This window comes from Pteronotus mesoamericanus, unplaced genomic scaffold (assembly GCF_021234165.1).
Source record: "Pteronotus mesoamericanus isolate MK-2021 breed Mesoamerican mustached bat unplaced genomic scaffold, CSHL_Meso_final contig_2, whole genome shotgun sequence".
Classification (NCBI taxonomy): domain Eukaryota; kingdom Metazoa; phylum Chordata; class Mammalia; order Chiroptera; family Mormoopidae; genus Pteronotus; species Pteronotus mesoamericanus.
In genome coordinates, this window is record NW_026555084.1 from 14,479,114 (window position 1) to 14,503,876 (window position 24,763).

The 24,763-nt window shown below is 44.4% G+C and overlaps 1 protein-coding gene across 1 annotated transcript; it reads left to right on the forward strand.

Moving 5' to 3' along the window:
• The first annotated feature begins 2,624 nt into the window (after positions 1 to 2,624).
• SLC36A3 (solute carrier family 36 member 3) lies at positions 2,625 to 24,763 on the forward strand. Its single transcript, XM_054568595.1, has 10 exons — positions 2,625 to 2,764; positions 5,792 to 5,882; positions 8,695 to 8,783; positions 11,226 to 11,321; positions 14,685 to 14,769; positions 15,709 to 15,927; positions 17,834 to 17,932; positions 18,352 to 18,518; positions 21,428 to 21,597; positions 24,474 to 24,763. Exons 1-10 carry the CDS (start codon positions 2,625 to 2,627, stop codon positions 24,761 to 24,763), a joined length of 1,446 nt encoding a protein of 481 aa, XP_054424570.1.

Consider the following 24,763-nt stretch of genomic DNA (forward strand, 5'->3'; position numbering starts at 1 on the left):
CACATCCCAAAACTATGACCAAATACAAAAATGCAAGGACCTTAAACAAAAATAATAGCAAATAGGATATGGCAACATATTAAGGCTTTTTTTTTTAATCCTCGCCCAAGAATATATTTATTGATTTTAGAGAGAGAGGGAGGGAGAGAGAAACATCATCAGTTGCCTCACATACTTACCCCAATCGGGGATCAAACCCACAACCTTTTGGTGTATTAGACAACACTCCAAGCAACTGAGCCACCCATCCAGGGCAATGGTGGATGTGTTAACACTACTAAATGGCACGCTTAAAAATGGTAAAAATGGTAAGTTTTATGTTGTGTGTATTTTTCACAGTTTTTTAATTTATTGATTTCAGAGACAGAGAGAGAGAGAAACATCGATTTGTTGATCCATTTATTTATGCATTCGTTGGTTGATTCTTGCATGTGCCCTGACTGCAATGGAAACTGCAACCTTGGCACATCGGGACAATGCTCAAAACAACTGAGCTGCCTGGCCAGGGCCTCACAATTTTTTAAAAAGCTGTATCACACATCAGATTGGTGGCAAGACAAGTGCATGAACGAAGCACATTAAAGTCTTCATAGCTGTTCTCTCTGGATGGTGGCGATTCTCACTTTTGTAGTTTTGTGACTGTTTCACTTGGTTTTGAAATGAGCATAGCCTTTATTATAATCTGTCACTGTCTTGTTGTTTGTTTCTTGCCATCTTCCTACTTCCTACTAAAGTGCAGACTCCTTGAAAGTGTTCATTGCTGAGTCTGCAGTGCCTGCCTAATACAGAGCAGGCATTCACTACTAAGTATTAAAGCAATGAATAAATGCATTGGGGAGGGGAAATTGTTTTCAACTTGAGAAAAGGCTTTAGGGCATCAGAGAAGAGAAAGATCTCATTTGATATTCAGGGAACAGAAGAGGCTCATAGAGTTGATTTTGGAGCATTACTGAAGGTTGACGTGGGGAGCACTTCAGTCCCCCCATAATCTTCATAAGTAGCCTGATCAGACCTTTCCAAATAAACCTACAGTCAAAGGACAGCGTGCCTGGGTTTGCTCTGCAAAGGCATCTTTGAGACTTTTTTTCATGCCAGTCCCATCCTTCCAGTTACACCAAAAACAGTGGAGTTACCTTTGACCCCTGTCTTTCCTTTACACCACACATCAAGTCCATCAGCACATCCTCTTGGCTTTAGCTTTAGAGATACCTAGGCTTTGGTCACTGCTCACCATCTCTTTAGCTACCACCCTGGTCTAACCCACTGTTGACCTGGGGCATTGCAGTTGCCTCCTAGTTTATTGTAACTGATTATATCCCTGCTTTTGTTCTCGCCCCGATTCAATTTGTTGCCGACAAAATGACCAGAGAGATCCTGTTAAAATCCAAGTCATGTCACTTCTCTGCTCAAAACCCTCAGTAAAAGCCAAAGGCATTCCAGTGGCCTACAGGTTCCTGCCCACCCCATTCCATCCATTGTTTCTTACTTCCACTTACATGACCTACATCTCTGATGTGATCGTGTAATTTATCCTTCAAGCTGGGATACTTTTGACAGTGAAAAGAGGTAATGCTCTTAATTACTAATTATTAATTGTGCCACGACAATAAGCACAAACCAGCACAGTCCTGGGAAAACGAGACATATGCCCCCTCTCCTCATCCCCCCTGTCCTCTGTGCACACGGAGCTAGCAACACAGTCTTATCATTCCTGAAATACCCCAGGCACTCTTCTGCCTCAGGATCTTTGCACTTACTCCTCCCTCTCCTTTTAAGTTTCTTACCCAAAACGTACACAGGGTTTGCTCCCAGTATGGAGAATAGTGCCTCGCATACAGAGGAGAGAAAAAGTAGGTTAATAATAATAATAAATATAATAATAAATAATAATAAAACAAGAATAAACTGTCTCACATACAACTGTAAACCTACTTTTGCCCACCTCTGTATACTAGATGCTGAATAAATGTTTTCTGAATAAATAATTTTTTCTGAGTTTACTTGCACTCCTTTTCAAATGAGTGGCAGTCCATACATGCCTCCTGTTCAGAAAGTCTCAGCAGGTAGCCTTTGAACTGCGCATTAAAAACCAAGTTTCACCACCCACCCACCCCCTCCACACCCACCCTCACCCACCCCCACCCACCCCCTGCCCCAGCCCGGGAATGGGGTAGCCGGACTACTCTGTTGGGCCACACCTGCACCCTGGGATTCTGCAGCACCTTATTGGCCAGGCAGCCTCCATTGTGAGGTAGCTCCAGTTTCCTCCTTGCCAGACACAGCAGAGCACTGGGCCTGGCCCCACATCCAGGCACCAGGACCTCCAGTCCAATGGTGTCTTCTTCTCTCCAGTCATACTCTTCACTTTGTCCTGTAGCGCTAAGGGCTAAACTGGGAGGGGCTGAAAGTCCAGGCAAGTCCTGGCATGTGGCCGATCAAACACAAGGGGCACTGAGAGTCATCCCGAGATGAGACTCTCATAAGTCCCCAAAAAGCCAGGTGAGGCATAGTCAACATCAGCTTCCCCTGCCCACCAGCACTGGTTTTTCTGGGGAAAAAACCCATGGAAGGCTGGCTCGAGGCTGTTACAGGCCTTAACCCTGAGCCACTGCCACCTACCCACCATGTCGAAGACGTCATTGCTTGGAAGGGACGACAATAGTGAGTCCAGCTCCCTGGATGACGGGTCCAAGTCAATCTCCAAGAGCAGCAGTAATACGAGGTCAGAGGATGTCCATCCTGCTGAGGAAGGCAATACGTTGTCGTAAGTGACCACCCTGCCCTTCCAGATCTGAGGTCAAGCGCTGTGGCTCTGAGAGCTCTGGGCCATGTCTCCCTACTTCTCTTCTTTACCTGCTTATCCCCATTGAACCAGAGATGAAGGGATGAAAGACAGAAACTTCAGAATCTGAGAAGGTTGATCCGTGCGGCTCTGGGTGTTACACCTGTTGTCCAGTTTTTGCAAAGAACCCAGATAGAGTAGCCATCCCCAGTGTGAGCCTCTTGATCCCAGGAACAGTTTTGTGTCTTAGGCTGGCTGCTTTCCTCCCCGACATCTGCTCTTCTTCGTTTTCTCTCTGTCTCTCTCTCCCTCTCTTCCTCCCTCCCAACAGCAAATCCATCCAGAAAACAAAAGGTCACCTCTTAGCCCCAAGTCCCTACTTCTACTGCCATAGACTCAGAAACATGGAATCTTTTCTTAAGACTTTATTGCCAACCAGACCATTGCCTAGTAATCAGATCAGATAATATCCATGGGCATAATGAGATTGTAAATGATAATACCCAGTGTTTATAAGGGTGTCAAGAAATGCCCCCTCTTCTGTCCTTTTGGGAAAAAATTTGAATTAGTATCTTCATAGATGGCGATGCTCTAATGTGTTACAAATCCTAACATATATTTATATAAAACATGCAAATACTTTTTGGTGTGTGCTTCCTTTGGAAGTACACACACACACACACACACACAAAACTGGCAATAGTGACTGCTTCTGGGAAGAGAATTGAGAGATAGAGAGGTTTATATTCACTATATAAGAGTTTTTCTTATTATTTTTATCTTACCTTTTGAATTTCATACTGTGTTATTTAGGGGTTTTTTAAGTATAATTAAATATAAATATATCCTTTGATTAAATAATATCACTTCTAGGAATTTTTCCTGATAACATAGGTATGCATGATGATTTTATTGAAGCACTTATTATAAAATTGGCAATTCAGAGATGATAATAAATCATTTAAGTAAAGTATGGCACACACATTCAGTAGAATACAATGTAGTCATTACAAGTGATGAAGGAAATCTATGGTTGCAGAAGAATATATGAGACATGCTATTCATAAAGGAAATTAGTTTAGGATACAGTAATATAATAATTCTCCTTGTGTAAAATTGTGTGCATTTAAAAGCAAACAGGGATGTCCAGAAAAATGTCAATCAAAATGTTAAAGGCGGTTATTCCCATGTGGTGAAATTTTAAATTTCCTTTTATAATTGCAATGTAATGTTATTCAAAGAAAACTATAAATACTAATTTTTTTTTAATTTCCTGGGAGTTCCTCACTTAATGTTTTTACTCTCTAATGCCCTGATCTATGATGCTGTTCGCTAAGCTCAATGGTTTCTCCAAAACCTTGCCTCACCTTTTCCAGGAAATCTGATTCAAGTGGAACCACATGCCACTGTGAGAAAGAAGGGAGGGGAGGAGGGAAGAAGGCAGGAAGGGGGGAGAAAGAGCACGTCTTTTGAAAAAATTATCATCAAAGAATTGGCAAAACATTTTTTAAAGTTTTGCTTTGATGTATTTTCCAATAATTCCAGTTACCAAGAAATAAACATCACCTCTCAGAAGCAAAGGGTCAACGGGTGCCCTCATGCTTAGGTACAGAGACTGAACTAGGAGAGATGCGGGAAGTCACAGACACCCTGGGGGCCCACCCTGTTCTCTGGACCCAGCCCTGTCCCAGGTGGGCATTGAATGTGAAAGACTCCCTCGCCGATGGGACAGAGACCGTCTCTGCAGGACATGCTGTGTGACCTTGGTCAGTTTATTTCCACTCTCCCGGCTGCCTCCAGACAGCTCAGACTGCACAGGGAGGGTCCGCCTGGTTCCTCGAGGGGAAGGGGCACCTGCATCTGCCTAGGCCAGCCCTTGCTCGCCTTTTGTCTATCAGCCCAGCTCTGCTTCCTCTCCAAAGGGGCCCCTTCTAACAGGCGAGCACTATAGGGCCGCACACCAAAGGAGATGGGGATACTGATATGATGAAGATGGCGGTGGTGATGATGGCAGCGATGGAGACCACGCCTCGCATGCAAGGAGCACTTCGCCATTCCGAAATTCATCACTTCATTACTTCTGATTCTTACCACGTCCCTGGGAGGTAGGCAGGGCAAGAATTATTCTCTCTCTCTCAGCAGATGAAGAAACACAAGGTGTCCACAGTTAGGGGCCTTCCCCAAGGAGCCACCAAACACAGCAGCTTCATGGCAGAGTTAGAACTTGGAATCCAGTGCTTCTTACCTCTGGGTTCAGTGCGTTTGCACTCAACTTTTCATTTTAGTTCCTTTCTGATTCTCTTCTATGACCCTGTCCCCACCTTCCCTCTCCCCAGTGGAGCGGAGCTGCCAGCACAGGTGAGGACATTTAGAGTCTTGTCACCGAGCACCCTGCTGGGCCCATGGTAAGCATTCTGTGTGTGCCATAGCAATGTTATTCAATTGCATCCAATACATAGCATGGAGTAAGTTCACAATGAATATTGGTTGGGTAAGTAGATGAAGGACTGACCTAGAATCAGTAAATACTCCATATGTGGTGGGAAATTATGTTTTTTCTAGGGAGTGAATTAATCAATGACCTGGCACCAATAATTACCCTGTAAATTGAGAAAATTATTAATATTTTGCATTGTCTATCTAAATGCCACATCTAGTAGGTCTCAATAAATATTATTTGAGTGAATGAATCATGAGAGAAACCATTGCATGAGTTCATGAATAAATTGGTACCAGGGAGTCATCCAGATGGTAGCAATTGTGAGCAACTTTTTCTTTGAAGCTTAGTGCATGTTAAACATTTGTCAAGCTGGCTGAACCAGCGCAGGCCCTGGATCAGATGCTCCAGGACAGGTCCTGGGGCCTGCGCATTAAACCGGAGCCCACTCCATCGGGTTTTGTCACTCTTCCCAACAGAGGGTTCTGGAGCTGCAGGAAGGAGGCTGAGCTTTGTGGACCACCTTTCCCTTCCCCTAACATGCCCTCTTGTCTCCTGTTCTCCCCACACAGGATGATGCAAACTTTGATCCATTTATGGAAATGCAACATTGGCACAGGGCTCCTGGGGCTTCCTCTGGCCATGAAAAATGCCGGCATATTGGTAAGAGGGATCTGGTGGTGAGAATGAGTTTTACCTGTTTGGAGGAATGGGGCGGTGGGCCCCTAAGGCCTTTGCACCGTTTATCAATGGACAATTTGGGGGTACCCTCTGTAATAGCAAACGTGTCTGCAGGCATCAGCCCGCAGGAGCCAACCTGGAGCCAAGTGGAATGTGCCTGGAAGAGATAGGACATTACTCTTTTTCCAGTTTTACTGAGATGTAATTGTCATGCAGAAAGCGTACCACATGGTGACTTGACTTACAGATATTGCAAAATGATTACCGCTATACGTTTAGCTAACATCGATACAGTTACACAGATCTTTTTTCCTTGAGATGAGAACGTTTAGGGTCTACTTTGCAACTTTCAATAACACCTTACAGCAGTATTAACTGCAGTCTTCACGCCGTGCATCACATCCCAGTGCCTATTTACCGCACAGCCGAAGTTTGCGCCTTTCGACCACCTTCGTTCATTTACCCCACCCCCCCGCCGTTATTCTTCAAGACCCGCCATCCTCCCAGGCAGACACATAATCGACCTTGCCACAGTTCCCCCCACACTGCCCAGGATTATATCCAGCCCATTCCTCTCCTTTACATCAGCAGCCTGGTCCCTGCAGTTGTTGGAATGTGTGGCTTCTGTTTCAGCCCATTTGACTGATGCTGAGACAGTGGCTTAGAAGATGAAGGTGACATCTTCTCCAGTCACCCCCACACTCCCTGCCACCCACCTGTCTCTTCTTATGCCGTTCCCTTCCCGCCTCAGTAAAACTTGACTGTTTCCTATTAACATTAATGCTACCTTCAGGTTCTGTTTTTCTAGAACTTACATGAACCTCACCTGAAATTCTTACAGCACTTACAAAGATGAGACATGCTCCTTTTTTAAGATCCCTATTTTCCTTACTTGCCTGAAAGCTCTGAGGGCAGGAACTCAGATTTATCTTAACACCTCCCCACAGTGCCTACTGTAGACAGGGGCGCACGGGAAGTCCCAATTCATGTCTATCAAACTGATGCCAAACAGATGATTTCCACTTGATTGAAGTGGATTTCTCCTTGTCTCCAGGCCTGGAAAGCCGTCCCTGTGTCTAAAGAAGGCATATGGAGACCCTGGCTCCTGTCGTGACTTCCAATCTGTGGCAGTTCTCACCCAGAGATTGGGGTTTCCACTCTGGAATTCTCAGGGTTCTAGAACTTCTGAAGTTCTAGACCTTCGGCCAAGCTGTCTTGGTCAGTGTGGTATTTGCTGTGTAAGATAGCTCTTTTATCCTTTAATTTTTTGCTCCTAAGAGTCACTAGATGACTTCTTTAACATCCATATCCCACCAAAACCTCTGACCATAATTCATTTGAGGTACAATATTGAGCACCCATTATGTGCATGTTGAGGGCCTGGGAATATTGAAGGAAATCAGACCAAGTCTCTGCTGTATGGAGGGTACATTCTAGTGAACTTAGTGATGTTCTTGATCCTTCACTTGTTTCCTTATGATAGATAGTATCATCTCAGGTCATGTCTACAAGGGCATGAGTGTCCAGAACAAAGGAGGTGAGAGAGACACTCTTTATTCTATGACCCTATGATCACATCGGGGAGATCATGATTAATAATGAGTCCTGCTTTTTAATCTCTTCCCACATACAAAAAAAATGGGAACTATATGAGAAGATATGTTCATTAACTTGATTACGATAATCATTTTACTATATATGTATATCAAATCATCATGTTGTATACCTTGAATATATAGAATTTTTATTAAAAAATAAAAAGGATATTGACAAATTAGACATACTAGAGCAGTGATTCTCACCTGAGAACAATTTTTCACCCCTCCTGCAAAGACATTGACAATGTCCAGGGACATTCTTGGTTGTTACAACTTGTTTGGTGGGGAGCATGCCACTGATACCTGATGAGTAGAGGCCAACAGATGCTGCTAAACATCCTAAAACACACAGAACAGCCCCCACAACAAAGAATCACCTGACCCAAAATGTCACTAGTGCCTCTGTTGGCAACCAGCTGCTAGGGGAAAAAAATCCTAAGACTGGGGAGGTAGTGAGTGCTCTGTCACTGGAAGCATCCTAGCAGAGGCTGGGCAGCCACTTTGCAGTGATGCTAAGAAGGGCACATAAGCCAGAGCATCTAGAGGTGTAACAGTGGGAAACTGTAACCCACCCCACTTTTATTTTGACATTGTTGCTGTAAGTGCTGACTCTGACTAATATGGAGCTTGTTGATGAACAGCATGTTTGTATAAGAATCCTTGGAACTAGTTTCAAAAGATACAGACTTGGACCTTCAGGCATCCCAGCTCCAGGAGATTTGCTGCCCATTATCCGAGGAGCCAGGATGTCATGAAGCCGAGATGACTAAACCAGGATGACGCACATCAGACCATCACTTGCCTTACCAGAACAGACTGGGCTAGTCTGCACGCAGAGAACTTTTCAACCCCCTCCCTGATCTCTTTGTTTTGTTCCCCCTCCTTATAAACACCTGTGCCTCCACTGCGATGGGAGGATGGGCTTTGAGACGTGAGTCTCCCAACTTCCAGGTGGCTGGCCCCTGAATAAACCACTTTCCTTTTCATCAGCACCTGTCTCTCGAGTATTGGCTTTCATAGCGGCAGGCAGCTGGACCTGCACGTGGTAACAGAGGCACAAGGACATTCAGGCAGGACTCTCATCCCAAAGGCAGCTTTATTCTGAGAGGGGTCCCAGCTCCCAGGCTGCGCAAGGGCCGGGTGTGGGAGCAATCAGTTTGTGACTAACCATCCCCCACCTCTCCTCTGCCCTCTAGGTCGGTCCCATCGGCCTGCTGGCCATCGGGATCCTCACTGTGCACTGCATGGTCATCCTGTTGAACTGTGCGCATCACCTCAGTGAGAGGTGAGAGTCCTGCTTCTCTCTCACCCAGGTGCCAGGCCCTGTCCAAGGGTGTGTTGAGTTTCCTTTGACGCGTGACCCAATTACCTGGCCATTTCTTCAAGCCACCACCCCTCCTGTTCTAGATTCTACAGAGGCGGTGATAAAGAACCTCACCTGGAAACTCTGAGGTTCAGGTCCACCTCTGCTGCTATCTAGCTGGATGACACTGTCAAGTTCCTGCACCCCTGAACCTAGAAAGATCAAATTGATAAAAGAGCGAAGCGTGCTCTATAAATGGCCGCGTACCTGCGAGATACTTAGGGATGACTTTCTTCCTCTTAATCTCACCACCCTCAACCTCCCCCACCTCCAACACACACACACCTTGTAAGGGTAAATTTGTTCCAGGCAAATCTTTGGAGGGACAATTTAGTAAAAGTAAAAAACACTTAGCAGTGAAATGACTAGCTCACAATGACTGCAGTCATTAATGAAGCACGCATCTGATACTCAGTGTTTCTATTTTTGAAACTTCAATGCCAAGAAAAGACAAAGGCAGTAAAAAAAAAAACAACAACAACAAAAAAAAAACAATGCTGAGAGTTTCACATTTATAAACCACCAGTTCATGGAAGGTCGGTCATTTCTCACAGCGTGCCACCTGGGGGCTCTCTATCCATAGCACTCAGCCCTGCGCGAGGCGTGTAGGCCAACCTGGTCATCAGAGATGTGCAGAAAGGCTTCCAAAGCCGAACTAGAGATAGTAAATGAAACTCCTCACAAAGCCAATTTATCAAACGCAAATAGGTGTATCTGGAGAATGCATCAGTCCCGCCTAACCTGTGGAGCACTTTTCAGCTCACAAAACACCGTAAGAGCACTTACTCATTCAACAATTAAATTTATTGCAGCATTCCACTGTGCCAGGCACATGGCAAGAGCTCTGCAAGCCTTCTCTGATTTACTACTTACAGTAAAATTCTGTGGCACTATTATTATTCCCATTTTCCAGATGAGCAAACTGAGACTTAGATATGAGTTAAATGTCTTACTCGGGGTCACAGAGCTAGGGAGTACCAGAGCCCCTATTTCAAGACCTCTCTGACTCCACTTGAACCATTTTCAAACCTTTTCTTCCCCCACGCCTGCTGCAATCATCATATCACTGAGTAGGCTTCTAAAGTCTATGTCATTCATGATAACCTTCTCCTGATATTTTTTTTTTTTTTTTTGCTGACTTTTCCCCCGCTAATACGGAAGTTACAGACTGATAGCCTAAGAGCTGACTATGAAGAACTGACCTTCAGTTATATTTGGGGGAACTTCTATAGCTTTTGCTCTGTTTTGTTCTAGTCTATATCTAAAACATAGAGATTTCACATTTAAAAAAAAATCTTCATCCTCTTCTTGCCGGTTAGACACTCCGGCACCGCTGGGGCTTCATTCCTTTTCCATCCAGCTGGAGCCGAGTCCCGGCAACCCCTTGTCGGACAGGATGTGAACCAGAGGGTTTGCCGCTGTCTCCGCTGTTGTCATTGTCTCACCCCCAGCCCCTCTCCAGTACTGATGCCGGTCTGGTCCCCATAGCTTTTGAATTAGTAATCCTCAGGCGAATATATTTGCCAGTCCCTATGCAATGTGGCCTCTTTTATATTTGAAATGCCAAGACAGTGCATGATAGTAAAAATAGAAGATTATGCTGCGGAGACTGTGCCTGGGGAAAAAACTGAGGCTCAGAAATCTAAAGAGATTCACGCAAGCTCTCCCTGCTATCTTAGAAGGCATGCCGGGATCCGAACCCTGGCTTTCTGACAAGTCTGGGGAACTGTTCCTCTCCCACCAATGAGCACAAGGACCAGGCCCTCAGCAGCCTGCTGCTGCTTTCACTGACTCATAGACAGTTCCTCAGCAGGGCCCTCCCCACCCTGAGGAAGGGCCGCCTAGAGAAGGGACAAGGTAGGCTGGAACGTGGGTGTCACATCCTACAAGGCTGCTGGGCAGGAGCCTGAGTTTCACCTTTGTGTGGGACCTGGTCCAGAACAGGCCTCTCAAATGTCCCAACACCCTTAGCCGTGGGAAGGGGTGATGTAAGCCCAGAAACGCAGACCCCTGCCCCTCCCCCGCTTCCTCCTCCCCCGACCAGATGCAGGCACTTCACGTCTCTCGCACCCACCTTTCCTGGTGTGCAGACCTAATCAATCCACACCTCCTGCTTACTTTTTAAAAATCTACTTAAATATTAGTGTTTTTTTAAAAAAAACTACTATAAAAAAAAGAGAAAAGACAGACTCCTCAAAGTTTTAAAATTAAACTGTTATAAAATATTTGAGGAGTACCATTGTTAGAAAATAACCAGAATGCTTCATGTTAACACACAAATATGTAATAATTACTCCCTGCGGGAGAAAATTGTACTTTTAACAAAAATGTTCGAAATTTATACATTTCGTGTCCTTTCTCTAGACTGCAGAAGACTTTTGTGAACTACGGAGAGGCCATGATGTACAGCCTCGAAACCTGCCCAAATGCCTGGCTGAGGACGCACTCGGTGTGGGGAAGGTAGTCGTCACAAATGTCATAGTGGTAATCATAACAACAACAACGGCAATAATAATCCTCCCCTGTTCTTCCTTTATTTCTAGTTACACAGGTTTTAAATGAATATGCAAACTTATTCAAACTATCTTCTTGCAAACTATCAAACAATACAGAGAGTATTTTCCAATAGCTCCATCCAAGAAGTATCACTGCTATCTAGTTAGTCAATGTTCCTCTAGACTCCTGTTTCTCTGCGTGTATGTGGATATGTGAGTGGGAATGGAAATATGCATTTTGTTTTGTATGTTCTTGTACATTAATTAGAATTTTTTTGGCAATCTGCTCTTTCACCTGACAACACATTTAGAACTTCTTTCCATGTCTGCACATAGAAATATCCCTCCTTCTCTTTGAAGGCTAATGATGTTCCCCGGTATGGATGTTCACCTTAGATTTCCTTAACCCTTTTCCTACTGGTGAACATTCAGGTTGTTCCCTTGCCTTAGTAAAAAGTTTATGGTGTACAAAATGCTTCTGCGTGTCTTTGCTCCTCTGACCTTCTCAACGACCTTGTGAGGTAGGCAGGGTAGGTTTTTATTGTCCTGGGAGCAGGAGGTAACTAAGGCTCTCAAAGACAAAATAACACATCCAAGGACATAGACAGGGATAGTGGCGGAGCAGAGATTCGATGGAGAACCTGACATTTGAGCCCTCCCAGCAGAGCCTCTCAGGCCATGGTGAGTCAGCCTCGTGACCGCTCATCACTGGCCGAGAACTCTCAGCAGGTCATTGATCTCCGCATTAGTGGCCACTCGGAATACGGACAGGTGAGACCTTGGGGTAGTAACAATTGCCCATCGTTTCTCACCAAGGTTTATCAGTATCCGAAGACACCCTGAGTAAAACTTTTGCAGGAAAGAGGGTCCTTAGAGACCACTCTGTCCATGCCTATTCAAATGGAGAAAAAAACAAAGCCTGGATAGGGCAACGAAACTGCCCAAGGTTACACAGCATTTAGTGGCAGAGGCAGGACCTCCACATCTCTGGAGCTCCCGGAACTGAGAAAGAGCTGGGAAAATATTCAAAACCAGTGATTTGTAATCTGTAGCGTGCCAAGGCAGCTTGATTAGAAACTGCCCATTTCATGTAGGCAGAAATCATCAGTGAATGCTCATGCATTAGGTGGAAGGTCACCAGGAAACTTCATAAAGGAAGAAAATAGTGACACCACCTGATCCCAGGCGCTAATCTGAGCACTTCGTGTTTACACACAGGACAGCCAGACAGGAGGTGTCTTCTGATGGGTACAGCAGTGGGTACGGAGCACACCTCAGAAGTATCCTCACCAGAGGATGAGGATGAACCCCATTCTAATCAAGCTGCTAGATCTATTATCAGTTTATAGGAAACACGAGGATAGGGAAATAAAATAACTGACAGCATGAAGTTGTCAAGTAGATCTAGAGAGTGGGCCATACCACAGGGCGGATTATCTGATAGCTTCAGCACTATTCCAGAAAATTAGAAGTTGCAAGTGAAAAAAAGAAAGCAGGGGACTATAGCATTTTTTAAAAACTTAAGAGACTTAGCAAAATGCAATGTATAGACTTCAATTGTAAAATAGACATTTTTAAGACAAGTGAAAAAATAGGAATGTGGACTGAATATTAAATAATATAAAGGAATTATTGTTAATTTTGTAAGGGTTGATAATGGCATGAGAGTTATATTTTTTTAAGTCCTTGTCCATTAGGGCTGCAGATTGAACCATTTACAGGTGAAGCTCCACAAGGTCTGTAGTTGCTACAAATATTCCAACAAAAGACGTGTGTGTGATGCAGGGGTGAAGGGATAGATGGAAGAGGATTGGAAAAAAGTTACTAGTTGTGGAAGCTGGCATGGGCACAAGGAGGCATTAAACCATTGCCATTGCTTTTGTAGATGTTTGAAAATCTGCCTAATAAAGAGAGAAAACAATCTGCATTTTGAAGTCTCACATGACACCACCCAGCTTCTGACTCAGGAGGCTGATATGAGAGCCAGGAATCTGTATTTTTTGTTTAAATTTCAGATGATTCTGATGCAGTTGGTACTACAACCCAATTTTGAAAACCACTGATCTAAACATTAGAAACTAAATAGAGGAACATATTCTGTTCCCTAAAAAAATAAATGTATCCCCAAATTGGAAGCAATTTAAAAATGAAAAAGAATTATGCATGGATTATGATGGACTATAATATATTAAACTTAAACATAATGAGAGGGAGCATTTGCGATCTTGCTTCCCAAGAATGTTATCAGTTTGGCTAAAATTCTTACACAAATTCAAAAACAATTAATGTGGGTCTGTTGTGACACCAAAGGAAAAAAAAAAAGAGGAGGGAAGAATATATCTTTCTTAAATGCCAGCTAATCAATTTAGAAGAAATGACAGAATTAGAAAACCACCACCTTTCAACCACCGATGAAACAGTTGATTCAGGCAAAAAGGTCATTAATGAATGTTAAAACCCTTGCTTTGAGGGGAGTCGGAGACTCATGCCCTCTCAAAGTCCCCCCCCCGCCCCCTCCGAGATGACGAGAAGGAAACGTGCATTTGCAGTGGTAAGGCCTGGCAGTCACCATCAGGGTGGAACCACAGGATATCACGTGCCTCCCAACATGATGAAAAACAGTACAAAATATCAGATGTCGTGTGCTTGCAAAAGTGCTTCTCTGGATCTAATCATGAGAAAGCGGTTATACAAGTCCCCAGGGGGGCGCATTCTGCATGACAATTGGCCTGGACTCTTCCAGAAAAACAATGTCATGAAAAACAAAAAACAAAAAAAGGTGGATTCAGGGCTCCTCTATGTAAAAAAAGACTGAAGAGACAGAGTGTTAATGCAACATACAAGCCTTGATTAGATCCTAAATCAAAAAAAATAAAAATAAATGAATGAATAAAAACAGCTATAAAAGTTATTTTGGAGAGAACTCGGTTATTTAAAAACTGTGGACTATATGTTTGAGTATATTGAAGGTGATTTACCAGAGATCATAGTCTTAAGAGAGGTATGCTGAGGTGTTTAAAGTTGAAGTATTATAACTAAAATTGACTTTCAAATAGTTCCGGAAAAAAACATGTGCGTGCCTGCATGTGTGGATGAAATACATACATGATGCAGTTAAGGCCAAAAGTTAACAATTGGTATATCTAGTTAAAGGATATATGGATATGAATTGTACTAGCCTTTCAACTTTCTCTCTGGAGTTGAAAATGTTCAATATATAAAAAAGTGGGTAAATATTTAAAATAAATAATTATTTCAAAAAATAAAAATGAATGCATTTTTAAAAATAGTTTTTCTCCCTCTGTCTGCCTCTTCTTTTCCTTCCCAGGTACACTGTCAGCTTCTTATTAATCATCACCCAACTGGGCTTCTGCAGTGTCTACTTTATTTTTATGGCAGACAATTTGCAACAGGTAAAGAGGCCCCTTCTAGGCAGAGTGGCAGCTACTAAGCAGACCTCCTCCAGCTAGGGCTGCATTAGCAAAAACGTTGCGTTCAGATCATGGGAGGAGACAGCTTCATTTCTAACCGCTGATCAGGCCACTCTTGGGAGTCCTCAGTCCTGGGAATCACTTTTTTAAAAGATCACAGGGAAGCCAAGGCAACCCTTGAGGAGTGTGACCAGGATGGAGAGAGAGAGAGACTTGTGATCACATCCGATCAGAAATCCTGGACACTTTTTTAGCCTGAAAAGTGTTAGTAGGATTTTCTTTAGGTGCCTCACGGTTGTCCTACAGAAAATGACTAATTAAAGAGAAGGCAAACGAGCTACAGCCTCGCCCTCATTCCATTTCCAACAGGTGTGACAAACGCACTTACCCTCCCTCTTGACTTCAGGGAGTAGAGGGAGCACATGCGTTGTGCTCTGACAGCCAGAACTATGACAAGTGATGTAGATGGGATATTCAAGTAGGAGGATTTCGCACAATATTCAGAGCTCTTGACCTTTTAGGGCTATCTAAAATAAAGGAAATATTTTTGTGTAATCAACCTCTCTTCTCTGGAGTTATGAAAGAAAACCATTTGGTAGAGAAAGAGGTTGGGCTAGATGACAAAAAGACCCTTTGACCTTGAGACTTTATGATTCTAAGAGTTTCTGGTGGTCACGGTCATGGGCACCAGAGTTAGGGTAACCAGATTTAGCAATAAAAATATATGACGTGTGGTAAAATTGGAATTTCAGATAGGCAGCGAATGATTTTTTTTTTTAACCAGGAATATGTCTTACGTAATATTGGGGACAGGTTGTACAAAAAAGCTCCCTGTTAATTATCTGAAATAAAAACTTAGGGGGGTATCCTGCCTTTAATCTGTAATCCTCACTGCGCCCCCTTCTTTACACTCTGTGTCAGATAGTGGAAGAAGCCCACGTGACCTCCAACACCTGCCAGCCCAGGAAGAGCCTGGTGCTGACCCCCATCCTGGATATCCGCGTCTACATGCTGACCATCCTGCCCTTCCTGGTCCTGCTGGTGTTCATCCGGAACCTCAAGGTGCTCTCCGTCTTCTCGACTCTGGCCAACATCACCACCCTGGGGAGCATGGCTCTGATCTTTGAGTATATCACGCAGGTCTGTGTCTGAAACTGCCACGGTGCCCAGGGTTTCTGAGACACCCAGGGAGGGTTACCATCCTTACGGGCAGGCGAAGGTAAGGAAGGAGGCCCCCTACTCTGAGCAGTCCCTGCTATGTGGCAGCTGTCAACACTTTTACCACAAGCTATAAAAGCTAGTTGTGGTCACCATCATCTTTGTCACTCTGCACAACAAAGAGTCATTCAACACCCAGTTACCGAATACCTTTTGTGGCCCAGGCATTGTGCAAAGGGCTGGGGACTCAGTGGTAAGCAAAACTGGCAGGGCGTCCGCTCTCACGGAGGCTACATTCACATACTAGGGAAGATAAATTGCAATCAAATAATCAGCAAAAATTATAACAGTGGCAGGTGGACCAGGGTTACATGGATGATATGAGAATTTGATTTACTTAGTTCCAAGTTCTTCTCCTATATTCACTCCTATCTTCACCTTGTTACTGTTTTGGAAGCGCTGCCTTTATCCTCAACTTACAGACAAGGAAACGGATAAACAGAAAGTAATTTTTTACTAACGCCAGTCAGTTTGCCTCCCAAGCCCAGGCTGTGCTATCATCACAGGTCCTGAAATTCCACCATTATGGTTCAATTCCTTTGAAACTCTTTGTGGTTGTATTAGTTTACCATTGCTGCTGTAACAAATTACCACAGATTTATCCCACCATGCTGGAGGTCTCACTGGCCTAAAATCAAGTTGTCAGCAGGGTTGTTCCTTTCTGGAGACTGATGGGGAAAATCTGTTTTCTTGTCTTTTCCAACTTCTAGAGGCTTCCCTATCCATTGTTGGCTCATCTTCAAAACCAGCAATGTCAGGCCAGAGCTTTCTCATGCTGCCATCTCTCTCTGGTTCTCCCTTCTGAGTCCCTCTTCCACTTTTAAAGACCCTGTGATGACACTGGGCCCACCCGGATAACACAGGATAGTCTCCTTATTGTAAGGTCAGCTGATGAGCAGCCTTAATTCAGTCTGAACACTTTATTCTCCCTTGCATTGTCACGTAACATGTTCACAGGTGCCAGAGATTAGGATGAGGGCGTCTTTGGGGAGCCATTATTCCGCCGACTCCAGGAGTCCTTTCAAATCATTTCCCCCTCTACATTCATGATAGCTGCTCTACCAGTCAATAGACTACACGGCTCTGAGAGAAGTGATGGAGAAGAGGCATCAGGGGAAACAGGAGGCTGGGATTCTTACTTGGGCTGTGCCATTGACTTGGAGAGCAGCGTCAGCGAATTCCTCTCTCCTCCCTGGGTCCCACATTTAAAGATAAGGGGCTCCCAAGAGCCAAAAAGTGGAAACAACCCAAATACCCATCAACTGATGAATGAATAAACAAATGTAGTAAATACATACAATGAAATATTATTCAGCCTTAAAAAGGAATGAAATTCTGATCTATGCTACAACATGGATGAACCTTAAAGACATTACACTAAGCACAATAAGCCACCACAAAAACACAAATATGGTATGATTTCATTTACATGAGGTACCTGGAAGAGTCAAATTCATAGAGATAGAAAGGAGAATAAGGGTTACCAAGGGGCTGGATGATGGGGTGTAATTAATGGATTCATAGTTTCAGTCCGGGATGATGAAAAGGTTTTGGACTGGCCAGTAGTGTTGGTTGCACAACAATGTTAATGTACTTCATGCCACTGAACTATACACTTAAAAGTGGCTAAAATTGTAAATTTTATACTATGGGTATTTTACCACAATAAAAATAGTTTTTTTAAAGCACAAGAAGGCCGGCCAAGTCTAGCCATCTGATGGGAGCTCCCAACACTGTCTCTGCCGATGTCAGGCGTGGCCCAGCTTTCCACCAGGTGACGATCTGTGTGCCATGGCAAAGCCATCACCCCTCTTCTCCTTCATTTCAGGAGATTCCAGACCCCAGCAACCTGCCCCTGATGGCAGGCTGGGAGAACTTCCTGTTGTTCTTCGGCACAGCCATCTTCACGTTTGAAGGCGTTGGTATGGTAAGATTGATGTGAGGTGTAAGTGAATGATCCCTACTGCTCTCTAAGGAAGCCGGTCGTTGCCCCAGATGAGCAAATAATAGTATTTATGATCCGTGCAGAATATGGTCTTCCCTGGGTGGAGGGGAAAGTCAGGACCCATTCTCAGGGCACCAACTGCCCCATGCCCCCTTCTGAGCTTTGAAGACTGAGTGAGGATTCACTTATCAGCCCAAGTGGAGGAGGGAGGCACTTCTGACAATAGAGAGCAAGGAGCGAAATGAAAGGGGGTGTGGCCATGTGGAGAGCCTCCTTCCTGGCCCCGGGCCACCAGGAAAAGCATGTCTGTGCTTGTGAGGAACCTGCTCCTTCACAAGGTTCCCCTTCTCCCTCTTCTTTCCCTTTCTACCTCTTCTTTCACAACCTCCTTTCACCACTAGGTTCTGCCTCTCAAAAACCAGATGAAGCACCCAGAGCAGTTTTCTTTTGTTCTGTTCTTGGGGATGTCCCTTGTCATCATCCTCTTCATCTGCCTGGGGACACTCGGCTACATGAAGTTCGGGTCGGATACCCAGGCCAGCATCATTCTCAACCTGCCCAATTGCTGGTACGTCCCTGCCACCCGGGGTGGGGTGGGGAGAGTCCTGGGCTCTGACTTTCAGCAAGAGAATGTGGCATTCCCTTGGGTTATCATGAGAGCAAGTATTAACTGCTAATGTTAACATTATAATAACAGGTAAATTTAATAATCCAGGCCCTGTGCTTTATTTAATTCTCACAACAGCCCTATGAGTTAGCATTCTTACTATCACTTCCCTTAATAGATGAGGAAGTTGATGTTTGGGAGAGGTAAGTAACTCTCCCAGTTCATATTTGTGAGAAGCTAAAACTGAAATGGAATCTGTCTGGCTCTACAGTTCAAAGACCCTAAAACAGGAATGACCTGGAGTATTTGGGGAATAGAAACAGTAACAACAAAAAGTATAACTCCAGAGTAATAATTGAGTGTCCTGCCGGTAGGCTTCTACTTGGGCCCCCAATTCCAGAAGTGGGCTTATACTGCTATGGTTATGACCCCATTGGAATTCAGTCTGGAGTTCTTACGTTCAATCATCCCTTCATCTGTACATTCATTCATTCATTCATTCATTCAACCAAGGAACATTTTGGGGGCTGGCACATAGCATTTGTTGAGTGTTAGCTATTATTATCCTGGCACTACAGGGTACCTAGTGACTAAGCAGTCAGTATAGCCTTGTGCTTAAGAGCATCAGTTCTGAAGCTGAGTACTGGGATTTGCATCCTGGTTTTCGTATGACCTTGGACAAGTTACCCAATGTTGCAGACCTCATTTCCATGCTCTGTAAAATGAGGGTAATACTAATGCTGAATTGTATCAATCAGGATAGACTACATTATGCTCCAATAATACACAACTCCAAAACCTCAATGGCTGAATACACACAAATGCTTAAACATATGCTCATGCTACGTGTCCAATATGAGATGGCTGCACCATCCCCACTCCCGGTCCCAGGCTATGGAACAGCCACTCCCTGAAATGTTACTGGTTGCCATGGCCCAGAGCATGTGAACCATGCCCTCTCCCATGAAGCTGCCTAAAGCACACGTCTCTTTTGCTAGCACTTCATCAGTCAAAGGGGCAGGGAGGTTTAATTCTACCACGTGCTTGGAAGAACTGGAAATATTTGTTGAACAGCCCAGATGACTTCCATGCTATCTCAGGGAGTGATTGTGAGGCTTAATTGGTTTAATGTACATGAAGTGCTTAGAAAAGTGTCCAAGACTCAGTGAGTAGGCACTCACTGAAAGTTAGCTATTGTCATGGTTATATGTCCCCATAGCCTGGGTCTTTCAGTGGGAGTGGGATGGTGGACCAATCACTTCCCACAAAGGCCACATACACCTGCAAAATGAGAAAAATATCACCAACCCTGCCCCCTCACTGTGTTGCGGTAATGGCTGGATAAGGTAACAAACATGAGATTTCTTTGAAGTTGTGACTTGTATTACACAAGTCAGATAGCATCCGTATAGGCTGTTATTCTTGGCAACCTGGGCTGCCCCTGGCTACCTCAGACAGGGCACTTTCCTTCCAGGGTGTCCACTGGCAAACGTGGGCACCGGTGCCATGGGGACTTCACACCCACTCTAAACTTGGCTGGTCATGAGGTTCTCCAGAGCAGCCTTAAAGAACAGATAAACAGATATCAATCCCTCATAAGAAAGAGATCAACAACCCAGAAAAAATGTCCATGATAACACAGTTCACACACATGTCTCTGAAAACGGCATCTTATATATTTGAAAAAAATGCTATGTCTCCCTCACAATAACAGAAATGCCAATTTTTTAAAAACCCAATGGCAGAGAGCAGCCTGTGTCCACACGCCGTTTTGGCATGGGTGTGGGACCCAAGCCCTCCAACATGCTAGGACCAGCATGGGCACTATGACAACAGCTATGACAATATCAAATCACACAGACTTTTACCCAGCATTTTTCCTTCTGGGATTGTACACTATATGTGCAGCATATATGTACAAGCATATCCTCAGCAGCATTGTTTACTGGCAAAAAAACAGGAATAATTGGAATATTCATTAATTGGGGACTGCTTAAAAATCTATAGTATATCCATGCAATTGGAATACCAAGAAGCTATTATATAGAAGAGCCTGATCTGTGTGTACTGCTAAGGAACAATCTCCAAAAAATAGTTAATGAACAAAAACAGAGTTCAATAGTGTGTAGAGGAGGCTACTGCATGCATGTGTGTGCGTGCATGCATATGTGTCTGTGTGTGCCTACATTCTGTATAAGCTTCTATATCCACTGATTATTTCTGGAAAGGCTATAAGAGAACTATTAGAAGGATTGCCTATGGAAAGAGGAACTAGAGACGGGTAATCAAGGGTGGGAGGGAGGTTTTTCACTGCAGGACTTTAATGTTATGAATTTTACTCTTTGCAGATACACCTTTTTATTTTATTATTTTTTTAACCCTCGCCAGAGGTTATGTTCCTTGACTTTTTTTTAGAGAGAGAAGAAGGGAAGGGGGAGAGAGAGAGAGAAACATCAATGTGAGAGAGAAACATCGATTGGTTGCTTACCGTATGCACCCTGACTGGGGGATCAAACCCACAATTTAGGTATGTGCCTGACCAGGAATTGAACCCACGACACTTTGGGTGTACAAAATGATGCTTCAACCAACTGAGCCACCTGGCCAGGGCAGATATACCTTTCTTAAAAAAACTAAAAGAAAAAAGGCACAGATTTCTGGGCCACAGACCTGTTGAATAAGAATCTCCAGGGATGTGCTCCTTTACTAAACTTCGCAGGGGTCTCTGATGGCAGGTCCAGCCTGAGTCGGTGGAAGTTAGCCAGCTCTGTCACTCAGCGCCAAGCACCAGCTCCTGAGCAGTCACTGAGCCCTGCACGGCCCTGCCCAGGAGCCATGACACATTTCACATCCCGTCTGTCTGCCTGCAGGCTGTACCAGTCGGTCAAGTTGATATACTCCATTGGCATCTTCTTCACCTACGCCCTCCAGTTCCATGTCCCAGCCGAGATCATCATCCCCTTCATCGTCTCCCAGGTGTCAGAAAACTGGGCACTGTTTGCAGACCTGTCCGTCCGCACAGCCTTGGTCTGTCTGACCTGTGAGTAGGATAAAAGGGCACTCATCGCCCAAAGCTGTGGCTGGGAGCCACATTGGCATCTACCCCACTATCATGGGTTCTGCTACTTGCCGTCTTCATGAACCTGTGCAAGATAATTTACCTCCCTGAACCCCAGCTTTCCACCTGAAAAATGGGCTTAACCGATCTACCACCTAGTAAATATTACAGTAATCTCTACTGCCTACACACAGAAGGTAGCCGGCTCATAGGAGAAAGAAGTATCATTCATTCAATCACACTGCTATATGCCTCCTGTATGCCGGGCGCGGTAGTGATACTATCTAACACTCATGACAGCCTATCAATGTAGTATTACCAATTGAGGAAACTGTGGCTCAATTTAAGTAACATGCTTAAATCATATAGCTGCTAAGTGACAGAGCTGGGATTTGAATATGGGTTGTATAGCACCAAAGTCTGTGTTTTCCATTGAGCCATATTCCTTCCTGTCATGAATTAGGGTCAAGTCCTCTACCATAAAGCTGTGCTTAACTCTAGGGAAAAACCCCAGGGGGCTGGTATGTGAAGGTCTAGCAGATCATTTCGTGGGGTGGGGGGGCACTATTTCCTCTCCCTTTCACCCTCCCTCCCTTTCTTCCTTCCCTCATGCTTCTTTTCATTCACTTACTCACTCGTTCATTCTACATGAGGCACTATAGTGGCTATTTGGGAAACATCATGAACAAGGCTGAGGGATTCTTTCTCAAAGCACGTCCAGAGAGAGAAGATCAGACAAGGTGCCCCATGAGGAATGAGGGAAAGAACTAGGGATGTTTTGCCTGGAGAAGCCAGGGCTTGGGCAACTTCTGTATTTGACTTCAACTACCTGTGGGACTATTGTGAAAGAGAGAAAGAAAACAGACAAATTGAGTCCTAAAGCTCCCATGAGTCCAAGTGTGAAGTTGAGAGAATCCAGTCTCAGTTCGGAGTCAGAAGAAACTGTGTAACTCTTGGAGCAGCCCAGCAGAAGATACTATCAGATGGTATACATCCCATAACTGGAGTTCTATAAGCAGAAACAGCACACCTGCTTGGTTTAAGGTGTTACAGAGTTCCCATCCATACCAAGACATCAGAAACTTGTCAGTATATTGCTTTGAGACCCTTCCTAAGAGGAAGAGTGTAAGTTGAAAAAAAGAACTGAGTAGTTCAGGCCACTTGGCATCCTGGAAGGCATTGCTAGACACAGCTAACCTGATAACATGTCCCCTTTCTGGTATAGGTTGAATGACTGCTTCTTCTTCCTCTATTCATCTGTCAATTTTGTTACCCTTTATTCATTCAAAAATTATTTGTTGAGCACCTACTATATGCTTGACATTGTGCTAGGCACTGGGGACACAATAATGAAGAAGACATGGCTCCTGCCCTCCTGAGGCTTATAGTTGAGTGGGAAATATATGCAAGAAAATAACCATACCACATAAAAAATGTACCATCTCATGGTTGAGATCATAAGAACAGGACACCTTATGTGTTCATAAGAACACATAAGAAGGTCCTATAACTTAGCCTTGGTCAGGTCAGGGAGTCCTCTCCAGTGGAGTGATATTTCAGTTCAGGCAGAAAAGATGAGGAGGAGGAGGTAGACTGAGGAGTGAAGACTGTACCATGTGTAGGGGGCAGGCTCTGCATAGCTCTGAGGCCGGTATTTACATCTGGCCTCTTTGGAAAACTAAAAGCAGTGGGAGTGATAAAACACGAAGCCAGAGGATTTGCAGGGCGCAAGGAGGTCAGGCCAGGGAGAGCCAGGGAAGGGCTCTGAGCTGTGGGTTGAGATGACCGGATCTCTCCCTTCTGGGGCACCCTTCCAGTCTACCTTGATTTAGAGCTTCCTTGAACATGTCTTTTCTGTCTTGTCACTGTGAGCTCGCTTGGAGTAGACGCTGACTTTTCTCTGTACCTCCTTAAGCAATGTATTAAACATCTGATGATGGAATGCTGTGGATGGGGACCATCCCCCGACAGGGAAGATGAGTTCTCAACCATAAGAGTCTGAGTCTCTCTCCTTTTCTGAGCAATTTTTTCAAACAGTGACATTTTCTTCAAGATCCAACAAAGTAGTAATGGTGCTTTCCAAAACAGATTTTCCCTAATTTGTTCCTAAGAAAGTCACTTGCTTGTATAAAGTGGAATCACCTAAGTTGTATATTTATTCATTCAAAGATGGAGATGTGTTTATAGAAGAGATAGGGAGCGAGCAGCCTAATGCTGTCTTCATGTTGTACGTCCTTCTTAATTACCCAGATCCTTTTAAGAGCATGAAAACAAGTGACTGAGATTCTGACAGCAACGAGCCATCTCTCATTTTTTATATCCTTGCTTCTAGACAGTGGTTTTATTATGTAGATTAGTACAAATTCACCATAGATCTAGTGTCTGGGTAAGAGCCAAGCATTTGCTGAGTATTTATGGTGTACCAAGTTCTTTCTTATAAAGGGGAAGCAGCACAGGAAAGTGGGAAAGGTCTTAGATTGGGCATTTCAATGGGTTCTCATCTCAGCTCTGTGACTGTGGGCACATTCAGCTCCCTCTAGATCTCTAGATTCCCCCATCTCTACAATGAGAGGGTTATAATAGATAGGTGGAGGAGGGACCTTTTCAATAAATATGATATGTGAAAAACCCAATAAAATAAAACATAAAAGGAGAACATCCCTATTAGTTGTTAAGAGAGACGTGGGAGTCCACAGCTCCTGACCTGCTGCCCACGTCTGCAATGGGCTCCCTCCCCACCTCTCCAGGATGGCTTAGCAGGCATCTGTGGAATTATAAGGCTCCAAAGAAATGGTTTGTCTCTGGGCTCCCTTCTTGCAGGAACATTCGGAGACTCTAAGTTGCCTCTCTCCCCGCAGGTGTCTCAGCCATTGTCATCCCGCACCTGGACCTGGTCATCTCCCTGGTGGGCTCCGTGAGCAGCAGTGCCCTGGCGCTCATCATCCCGCCCCTCCTGGAACTCATCACTTTTTACCCTGAAAACATGAGCTGTGCCACCATTGCAAAGGACATCATGATCAGCACCCTGGGCCTTTTGGGGTGCATATTTGGCATATACCAAGCCCTCTATGAGTTGATCCATCCCACCAGCCATTTCAAAGCCAACTCCACAGGTGTCTATGCACACCATTATCTATTTTTATTTTAA

Coding starts and splice junctions, on each gene's coding strand:
- SLC36A3 (XM_054568595.1), top strand. CDS start 2,625: ATGTCGAAGACGTCATTGCTTGGAAGGGACGACAATAGTGAGTCCAGC. Junction 8,784..11,225: donor GCGCATCACCTCAGTGAGAG/GTGAGAGTCCTG, acceptor TCCTTTCTCTAG/ACTGCAGAAGACTTTTGTGA. Junction 15,928..17,833: donor TCTTTGAGTATATCACGCAG/GTCTGTGTCTGA, acceptor CCTTCATTTCAG/GAGATTCCAGACCCCAGCAA.